Genomic DNA, 10785 nt, shown 5'->3' with positions numbered 1-10785 from the left:
TCACGCCGAAGACCCGGGTTCGATTCCCGACATGGGTACAATGTGTGAAGCCCATTTATGGTGTCCCCCGCCGTGATATTGCTGGAATATTGCTAAAAGCGGCGTAAAACCATACTCACTCACTCACTCACCATCCTTCGTCAACCATTGCCCTCTACTATTCACCATCCTTCGTTAACCATTGCCCTCTTCTATTCACCATCCTTCATTGACATTTGTCCTTTTCTATTCACCATCCTTCGTCATATATTGCCCTCTTCTATTCACCATCCTTCATTGACAATAGTCCTCTTCTATTCACCATCCTTCGTCAACCATTGCCCTCTACTTTACGTCATCCTTCCTTAACCATTGTCCTCTTCTATTCGCCATCCTTTATTAACCATTGCACTCAACTATTCGGCATCCTACGTTAACAATTGCCTCTACTATTTGTCATCCTTCATCATGCATTGCCCTCTTCTATTCACCATCCTTCATCTTACATTGCCCTCTCCTATTCACCATCCTTTATCATACATTGCCCTCTCCTATTCACCATCCTTCATCATACATTGCCCTCTACTATTCACCATCCTATGTTAACCATTGCCTTCAACTAAACGTCATCCTACGTTAACAATTGCCCTCTACTAGTTGTCTTCATCATGCATTGCCCTCTGCTATTCACCATCCTTCGTTAACCATTGCCCTCTACTATTCACCATCCTTCGTTAACCATTGCCCTCTACTATTCACCATCCTTCGTTAACCATTGCCCTCTACTCTTCACCATCCTTCGTCAACCATTGCCTTCTCCTATTCTCCATTCCTCGTCAACCATTGCCCTCTACTATTCACCATCCTATGTTAACCATTGCCTTCAACTAAACGTTATCCTACGTTAACAATTGCCCTCTACTATTTGTCTTCATCATGCATTGCCCTCTGCTATTCACCATCCTTCGTTAACCATTGCCCTCTACTATTCACCATCCTTCGTTAACCATTGCCCTCTGCTATTCACCATCCTTCGTTAACCATTGCCCTCTACTATTCACCATCCTTCGTTAACCATTGCCCTCTGCTATTCACCATCCTTTGTTAACCATTGCCCTCTACTATTCACCATCCTTCGTTAAACATTGCCCTCTACTATTCACCATCCTTCGTCAACCATTGCCTTCTTCTATTCTCCATTCCTCGTCAACCATTGCCTTCTACTATTCACCATCCTGTATTCACCATTGCCCTCAACTGTTCGGCATCCTACGTTAACAATTGCCCTCTACCATTTGTCATCCTTCATCATACATTGCCCTCTACTATTCACCATCCTATGTTAACCATTGCCTTCAACCAATTGTCATCCTACGTTAACAATTGCCCTCTACTATTTGTCTTCCTTCACCATGCATTGTCCTCTTCTATTCACCATCCTTCGTTAACCATTGCCCTCTACTATTTACCATCCTTCATCATACATTGCCCTCTACTATTCACCATCCTATGTTAACCATTTCCCTCTACTTTTCGTCATCCTTTCTTAACCATTGTCCTCTTCTATTCACCATCCTTCGTTAACCATTGCCCTCTACTATTCACCATCCTTCATCATACATTGACCTCTACTATTCAACATCCTTCATCAAACATTGCGCTCTCCTATTCAACATCCTTCATTATACGCCATCCATGGCCCTCTACTATTCAACATCCTTCATTATAGATCATACATTGTCCTCTACTATTCGTCATCCTACATTATACACCATCCATTGCCCTCTACTATTCAACATCCTTCATTATACATCATACATTGCCCTCTACTATTCGTCAACCTTCATTATACACCATCCATTGCCCTCTACTATTCAACATCATTCATTATACACCATCCATTGCCCTCTACTATTCGTCATCCTTCATTATACACCATCCATTGCCCTCTACTATTCAACATCCTTCATTATACACCATCCATTGCCCTCTACTATTCGTCCTCCTTCATTATACATTATCCATTGTCCTCTACTATTCGTCATCCTTCATTATACATCATCCATTGTCCTCTGCTATTTGTCATCCTTATTTTAACATCATCCATTGACTTCTACTATTCGTCATCCTTCATTATACACCATACATTGTCCTCTACTATTCAACATCCTTCATTAGACATTATCCATTGTCCTCTACTATTCGTTATCCTTTATTATAGATCATCCATTGCCCTCTACTATTCGTCATCCTTCATTATACATTATCTATGGCCCTCTGCTATTCGTCATCCTTCATTATACACCAACCATTGCCCTCTTCTACTCGTCATCCTTCATTATACATTATCCATTGTCCTCTACTATTCGTCATCCTTCATTATACACCAACCATTGTCCTCTAATATTCGTCATCCTTCATTATACATTGCCCTCTACTATTCGTCATCCTTCATTATACATCATCCATTGTCCTCTGCTATTCGTCATCCTTAATTATACATCATTCATTGCCCTCTACTATTCGTCATCCTTCATTATACACCATCCATTGTCCTCTACTATTCGTCATCCTTCATTATACACCATCCATTGCCCTCTACTATTCGTCCTCCTTCATTATACATTATCCATTGTCCTCTACTATTCGTCATCCTTCATTATACATCATCCATTGCCCTCTACTATTCGTCATCCTTCATTATACACCAACCATTGTCCTCTAATATTCGTCATCCTTCATTATACATTGCCCTCTACTATTCGTCATCCTTCATTATACATCATCCATTGTCCTCTGCTATTCGTCATCCTTCATTATACATCATCCATTGCCCTCTACTATTCGTCATCCTTCATTATACACCATCCATTGCCCTCTACTATTCGTCATCCTTCATTATACACCATCCATTGTCCTCTACTATTCGTCATCCTTCATTATACACCATCCATTGCCCTCTACTATTCGTCCTCCTTCATTATACATTATCCATTGTCCTCTACTATTCGTCATCCTTCATTATACATCATCCATTGTCCTCTGCTATTTGTCATCCTTATTTTAACATCATCCATTGACTTCTACTATTCGTCATCCTTCATTATACACCATACATTGTCCTCTATCAACAACAACACCAACCATCTTTGTTGTCAGATTACATCATCATATCCACAGCAATAACTTCCACTGCATGACACAACTCAGTGTAAAAAGATGTAAATGTTTTAATAAAGTTATTTGATATTAGAATAAATATCACAAAATGCTTTTATGGACCTGCCATTAATGGAAAAAATCAACAAAAATCACATACATCAAGATATAAATGGAGTATAACAAATGCTGCTTGTGGTTTTGATATTGGCATGAACATCCTAGTCTTGACTCTTCAGACAAATCTAAACAACTTTTGTGTCAACAAAAGCTTAAACTTTCACTGAGGCCATACCAAATTAATGTTTTGTTTTACAGTTACAAACTACAAGAAAGATAACTGATTGCAACATTAAAAGGATATTATTTCAAAATGTTTGTAAATTATAAAGATTCTGGCATTATATTCCTCAAAAACACAATATTTGGTTTAATTTTTAATTTTTTATCCAATTTTGCAAAATATAACTTCAACTGTAGAACAAAAACTAATGGTCTTGCCTGATGGATGTTTCTAATGATAAAAGTTATGTCAGTATTTCATTGAAACAACTTTGATGACACATGTATAAACTAGAGAGTATTTATCAGTGACTGCCTCCCTTTGACATATATGCCAGTGTAGGAGATGACCATTGCAGCAGGATCTGCTCTGGGGTGCTGTTCTATCTGTGTACCACATCTTGATGCAGGACGGAGGGTGATTCACAAGTTTAGGATAACAAACACAAAGTTTGGTTCATGGCACTAATCATGTGAGTTCATTATTCCTGCAGGAAAGAGCTAGTTTCTGCTTTATGAACAACATATGACAAAGAGACTGCACATCCCGTTTTTCAAAAGTCAATGCCCAAGAACCAAATATCTTTGTTCCGCCTTAAATACCGGTACTGTCACATCATGCTATCCAACATGTCACTACATCTTTCCTGTTCTCAACGATTAAATATCATGGATAAATACTTTCAAATACTGAATTTACTTTCAAAGAGTTTCCATGATAAAGGATAGTACTTGTCCTTGTACAAAGTGCACTGACTGTCAAAAATCTGAAGACAGTTTGAGTGAATAAAAATAAGAAAATACCATCACCTGAATGAAAATTGTGCAAATATCTAGTTCAATTTAGTTCCATTTGCATGTAAACAACATTTGTCAAAACATTTAGTAAAAAATAATACTGAGACACTGTGAAAATGCATATTTCATTTTTTGTAATATTTGACAAAAGGGCCATAAAAATCAAATTAGTTCCTGGTATTTAGGCATGAGGTAATTAAACGCAACAATGTCGTTATATGGGTTCAAATCTCATTTAATGGGTTTGGAGATGCACAAAAACACTTTTCTGATTTTAAGTTAAAGTTGATTATGATATTTCACAGTGTCAAAGTATATGTTTCTTCAACAAGTAAAACTGACCTTATACATAGATTTGTTTCACTTCAAAGTTATAAGGCATAAAGGAGTCACTATACCATACACCTCATTCTGTAGCAATACACATCCCAGTACATTTGTTCCCTCTACAAGTCAGGTCAACATATCCACGATGGTACACTTCAACAGAGGTTTATCGTGATGACTACTGTCTCATCATGTGTCACTGACACACTCGGTATCAAAAAGCGATTGAACCAAAATCAATCAGTTTTTGCCTTCGTTTTCAATTTCTCTATAACATATCCTAAAATATATTAAAGCTTGAACAAGCTCTCGATTTAAGGAATTTGATGTAACCTGCACCAGATGCATGAGGACATTGAAAGCAAGTTGCACCAAGCAAAACCAAGTCCAATAAATTAAACAAAGTTGAAATACAGGCTGGTTTGCTGTCATTGTCATAAATCAATGAAGCATTATTGTCAAGCAGGACAAATTAACACAGGGATTAGTGATGCAGTATGGCAAATACACTTTACAGGTACTGAGTGTGTTCAAAGATCAATTTTGTTTGGACAATTACGGGTTAGTCAGACACAATTCTTTTTTTACATTCACTTGGTGCATGTAGACATAAATATTAGATTGCATTTTTCAATAACGGGTTGCACTATTGCATGTTATATACATGTATAGCTAAATCAAGCCATGACAAGGCATTGCATCATTCATCAGACAGACATATTGTTTAAGTAACTAAACGGAAAACAGCAAACTCAGCTTTTATGTCAACAAATTTTCTCCAATTTTTCAGAATAATCTCAATACATTCTCAGTGATAGGAAATTACATAACTGAAATCCCATTACCATACAAAAATAACTTGATGTACTGAGACACAAAGGTTCACACAATAAGCAAATATAAAATGTCAGTGTTAGAGAACAACCAGTTTTATTCATCCGCTGAAACAGATTCCTGGGCGTAAAAGGCTGTTGGTGTTGGCAAAAGGCAAGGTATGTCCTGCCCTACCACATCACCTGCCACTAGGAAAGTGGTTGGCCGGTGTAAAATCTCCAGTCACTCATTATGGCATATCTCTTCTTATATACCGTAGCCGATACTTTTAGGTTTTCAAAGCTCATGGTTGGATAATTAGCCCTTCACTGAGTTATGACAGAAATAAGTTAGTTTAAGGTTCGTAAATACACAATGCAATACTGAAGATGAAAATATAAACAAAGAAACGCAGGTGACAATCTATGCCTAGGCAAGTCCCTTGTCAGACTCTGCCCCAGAGGAAACACTTGCTGGCCTCTTTTTGATCGACCCCATGGATGTCCTTGACCCGAAACTGTCCTTGACCTCCAGTTTGGATTTGTCTAACACAGATGAGTGATTGCCCAGGTCATCCGAATTCATCATCTGAAGTGCTGCAAACAAACACATCTTCATCATCATTGTAGCCAGAATTATTACACTTACAAATTACATCTGTATTTTCATTGGTTGAGAAGGGGTAACATGATTTTCTACAAAACATGTTATTGCCCTGAGACCCAGCCTGCTATGCAGCAATCAAAAGTGGCAAAGCCAATGGATTTAAAGGAGAGAAATATTTTCAGCCAGCCAGAGAGAGCGTAACGAAAGGCTTCTTGGGTCCAGATCTGCATATCTCTATCAAAATTGTTATGAATTTTCAGAAATGTTCATATCAATGCAAATTAGGCTTTGTTTTGCTTTTTCAACACAACCAAGCTTTGCAGTCCTCACAGCAGCATTAAATACTAAGATAAGGATAAAATGTGGCAAATTTGTTAAAGACAAAGAGTAAGGACAGAACAAACATGGTGAAAATTTAGATTTCCACTTGAAAAAAACACACAGCCTTTTGCACTCATTGTAACCACACTTACATAAATCTTACTGAAAAAGAAGTTGAGTTGTCAGTGATGTGAAAATGACATTTTCAGTGGTCAAAAAGGGTTGTTATCATACCTAGGCATACTTTTCAAAAAGATTATATTTTTCCATTTTTTTTTCCATCTACAAAAGCAGAGTAAGAAAAACGTACAATTTTATGGATAACAACTTCTGGTGTATTCCATATAGCAATGTTTAGATGTAGATTTTGATTGACGTTTTTCTTACTGATTTTGCCAACTTCTAGAATGCCAATCAAACAGTTACAGAAGTAGAGGACAGTAAGAATTGTATCTGTAAGTGTAGTATACAATCTGTAGTATTCATGACAACAGTGTTGACAGGGTTTAAACTAAATTCCTTCAACAGAACTGATAGGCTGAAGAATAAAGAGGGTGAAATCCATGACAACTCTGTTTTCAATAAGAACAGGGAAGAAATGTTTTACAGATATAGAAAAATGAACCCTTCTTTCATAGTGCACTCATCCCTACACAACTTGATACTGAGCTTAAGTCATTTAGATGAAATTACCTATAGACCATGGTATGACATATGAGTTGAGAGTTACCTACCTTGGTCAGCTTCAACCCACAAGTCTCTGTCGGCAGTGTGGTCACGAATATACTCCAACACTTTGTTCATCTTAACTTCTTTAGCCTGACGTCTTTAAACAGAAAGAGAATCCTACATATATATTATCAGTTACCTTCTATGCTGACAGGCTGGGCAATGCTACATTTGCAGTATCTTAACTTATGTTATCACACAGGGCTGACTATATTATCGCTGCTCTCTGCTGTGCTAGACACCCTGAGACCATACATGGAGTGGTACCATGGAGCAGGGAAGGAGCCTTCTGTAACAGTAGCCCTGTAACATGGAGCAGGGAAGGAGCCTTCTGTAACAGTAGCCCTGTAACATGGAGCAGGGAAGGAGCTTTCTGTAACAGTAGCCCTGTAACATGGAGCAGGGATGTAGATTTCTGTTACAGTAGCCCTGTAATATTCAGCAGGGCTGGAGTTTTATAGTAGCCCTGTAACATGGAGCTTCCTGTGTTATAGTAGCCCTGTAACATGTAATGGAGATGGAGCTTTCTGTGTTATAGCCCTGTAACCATCATGCTTCAGAAGCATTGTCTACCAATGCAACGCCACACCACATCTCACCCAAGCCTAGTTTCTTCATACAATAAGGTGAAGGCGGTGTACTCTTGTACCCAGGACCCACTTGCACAAAGTCATCTTAGTGCTAGGACTAACGTAAGTCAATGTTGAAGTATGGGAGTTAAGACAGTGCAAGTGGGCCTAGACAGCTAGCCAATATCATTTGACAGCACGGCATAAATCTCCCCTTGCATGACTTTTCATGTGTGAGGCTCCTCACTTGAGTTGCTGTGTCTCCATCATGCAGGTGATGATCCTGGCCACAACGCGCTGCAGCAGGGGGTCGCGGGTCCTCGCAAACTGATCCAGCGAGTCGCGGACATTCTCCTGGTCCAGCAACTGTTGACATGTCTGGAACAGCAGCATCATATGTTATAACATTCTCACTAACAGACACCTGGGCTGTTGACATGTCTGGAACAGCAGCAGCATAGGCTATAACATTCTCACTAACACACACACAGGCAGTTGACTTGTCTGGAACAGCAGCAGCATATGTTATAACATTCTCACTAACAGACACCTGGGCTGTTGACATGTTTGGAACAGCAGCAGCATATGTTATAACATTCTCAATAACAGACACCTGGGCTGTTGACATGTCTGGAACAGCAGCAGCATATGTTATAACATTCTCACTAACAGACACCTGGGCTGTTGACATGTTTGGAACATCAGCAGCATAGGCTATAACATTCTCACTAACAGACACCTTGGCTGTTGACATGTTTGGAACAGCAGCAGCATAGGCTATAACATTCTCACTAACAGACACCTGGGCTGTTGACATGTTTGGAACAGCAGCAGCATAGGCTATAACATTCTCACTAACAGATACCTGGGCTGTTGACATGTTTGGAACAGCAGCAGCATAGGCTATAACATTCTCACTAACAGACACCTGGGCTGTTGACATGTTTGGAACAGCAGCAGCATAGGCTATAACATTCTCACTAACAGATACCTGGGCTGTTGACATGTTTGGAACAGCAGCAGCATAGGCTATAACATTCTCACTAACAGACACACAGGCAGTTGACTTGTCTGGAACAGCAGCAGCATATGTTATAACATTCTCACTAACAGACACCTGGGCTGTTGACATGTTTGGAACAGCAGCAGCATATGCTATAACATTCTCAATAACAGACACATGGGCTGTTGACATGTCTGGAACAGCAGCAGCATATGTTATAACATTCTCACTAACAGACACCTGGGCTGTTGACATGTTTGGAACAGCAGCAACATAGGCTATAACATTCTCACTAACAGACACCTGGGCTGTTGACATGTTTGGAACAGCAGCAGCATAGGCTATAACATTCTCACTAACAGATACCTGGGCTGTTGACATGTTTGGAACAGCAGCAGCATAGGCTATAACATTCTCACTAACAGACACCTGGGCTGTTGACATGTTTGGAACAGCAGCAGCATAGGCTATAACATTCTCACTAACAGACACACAGGCAGTTGACTTGTCTGGAACAGCAGCAGCATAGGCTATAACATTCTCACTAACAGACACCTGGGCTGTTGACATGTCTGGAACAGCAGCAGCATATGTTATAACATTCTCACTAACAGACACCTGGGCTGTTGACATGTCTGGAACAGCAGCAGCATATGTTATAACATTCTCACTAACAGACACCTGGGCTGTTGACATGTTTGGAACAGCAGCAGCATAGGCTATAACATTCTCACTAACAGACACCTGGGCTGTTGACATGTTTGGAACAGCAGCAGCATAGGCTATAACATTCTCACTAACAGACACCTGGGCTGTTGACATGTTTGGAACAGCAGCAGCATAGGCTATAACATTCTCACCAACAGACACCTGGGCTGTTGACATGTTTGGAACAGCAGCAACATAGGCTATAACATTCTCACTAACAGACACCTGGGCTGTTGACATGTTTGGAACAGCAGCAGCATAGGCTATAACATTCTCACTAACAGACACCTGGGCTGTTGACATGTTTGGAACAGCAGCAGCATAGGCTATAACATTCTCACTAACAGACACCTGGGCTGTTGACATGTTTGGAACAGCAGCAGCATAGGCTATAACATTCTCACTAACAGACACACAGGCAGTTGACTTGTCTGGAACAGCAGCAGCATATGTTATAACATTCTCACTAACAGACACCTGGGCTGTTGACATGTCTGGAACAGCAGCAGCATATGTTATAACATTCTCACTAACAGACACACAGGCAGTTGACTTGTCTGGAACAGCAGCAGCATATGTTATAACATTCTCACTAACACACACACAGGCTGTTGACATATACTTCTTGATACTATCAGCTTCAAGGTACTGAACATACTTCTTGATACTATCAGCTTCAAGGTACTGAACATACTGCTTGATTCTATCAGCTTCACGCTACTGAACATACTTCTTGATACTATCAGCTTCAAGTTACTGAACATACTTCTTGATACTATCAGCTTCATGCTACTGAACATACTTCTTGATACTATCAGCTTCAAGGTACTGAACATACTTCTTGATTCTATCAGCTTCATGCTACTGAACATACTTCTTGATACTATCAGCTTCAAGCTACTGAACATACTTCTTGATACTATCAGCTTCAAGCTACTGAACATACTGCTTGATAATATCAGCTTCAAGATACTGAACATACTTCTTGATACTATCAGCTTCAAGTTACTGAACATACTTCTTGATACTATCAGCTTCAAGTTACTGAACATACTTCTTGATACTATCAGCTTTACGCTACTGAACATACTTCTTGATACTATCAGCTTCAAGGTACTGAACATACTTCTTGATACTATCAGCTTCACGCTACTGAACATACTTCTTGATACTATCAGCTTCACGCTACTGAACATACTGCTTGATACTATCAGCTTCAAGATACTGAACATACTTCTTGATACTATCAGCTTCACGCTACTGAACATACTGCTTGATGCTATCAGCTTCAAGCTACTGAACATACTTCTTGATACTATCAGCTTCAAGTTACTGAACATACTGCTTGATACTATCAGCTTCAAGGTACTGAACATACTTCTTGATACTATCAGCTTCAAGTTACTGAACATACTTCTTGATACTATCAGCTTTACGCTTCTGAACATACTTCTTGATACTATCAGCTTCAAGTTACTGAACATACTTCTT

General features: G+C 39.4%; 1 protein-coding gene across 1 annotated transcript in view; it reads right to left on the bottom strand.

The window, feature by feature from the left end:
- Window positions 1-3191: 3191 nt before the first annotated feature.
- The window catches only part of LOC124110761, a 31035-nt gene continuing 23441 nt past the window's right edge, over window positions 3192-10785 (bottom strand). Inside the window, exons 14-16 of the mRNA XM_048394354.1 lie at window positions 7831-7961; window positions 7020-7111; window positions 3192-5954 (exon numbers count right to left, since the gene is read on the bottom strand). Coding sequence (XP_048250311.1) covers window positions 5788-5954; window positions 7020-7111; window positions 7831-7961 — 390 coding nt within the window. The 3' untranslated portion in view covers window positions 3192-5787. The remainder of the gene's footprint in view (window positions 5955-7019; window positions 7112-7830; window positions 7962-10785) is intronic.

The sequence above is a fragment of the Haliotis rufescens genome, unplaced genomic scaffold (assembly GCF_023055435.1).
Source record: "Haliotis rufescens isolate VD_foot unplaced genomic scaffold, xgHalRufe1.0.p SCAF_13, whole genome shotgun sequence".
Lineage (NCBI taxonomy): Eukaryota > Metazoa > Mollusca > Gastropoda > Lepetellida > Haliotidae > Haliotis > Haliotis rufescens.
The sequence above is the reverse complement of the archived record's forward strand: the minus strand, read 5'-3'. Positions and strand labels throughout refer to the sequence as shown.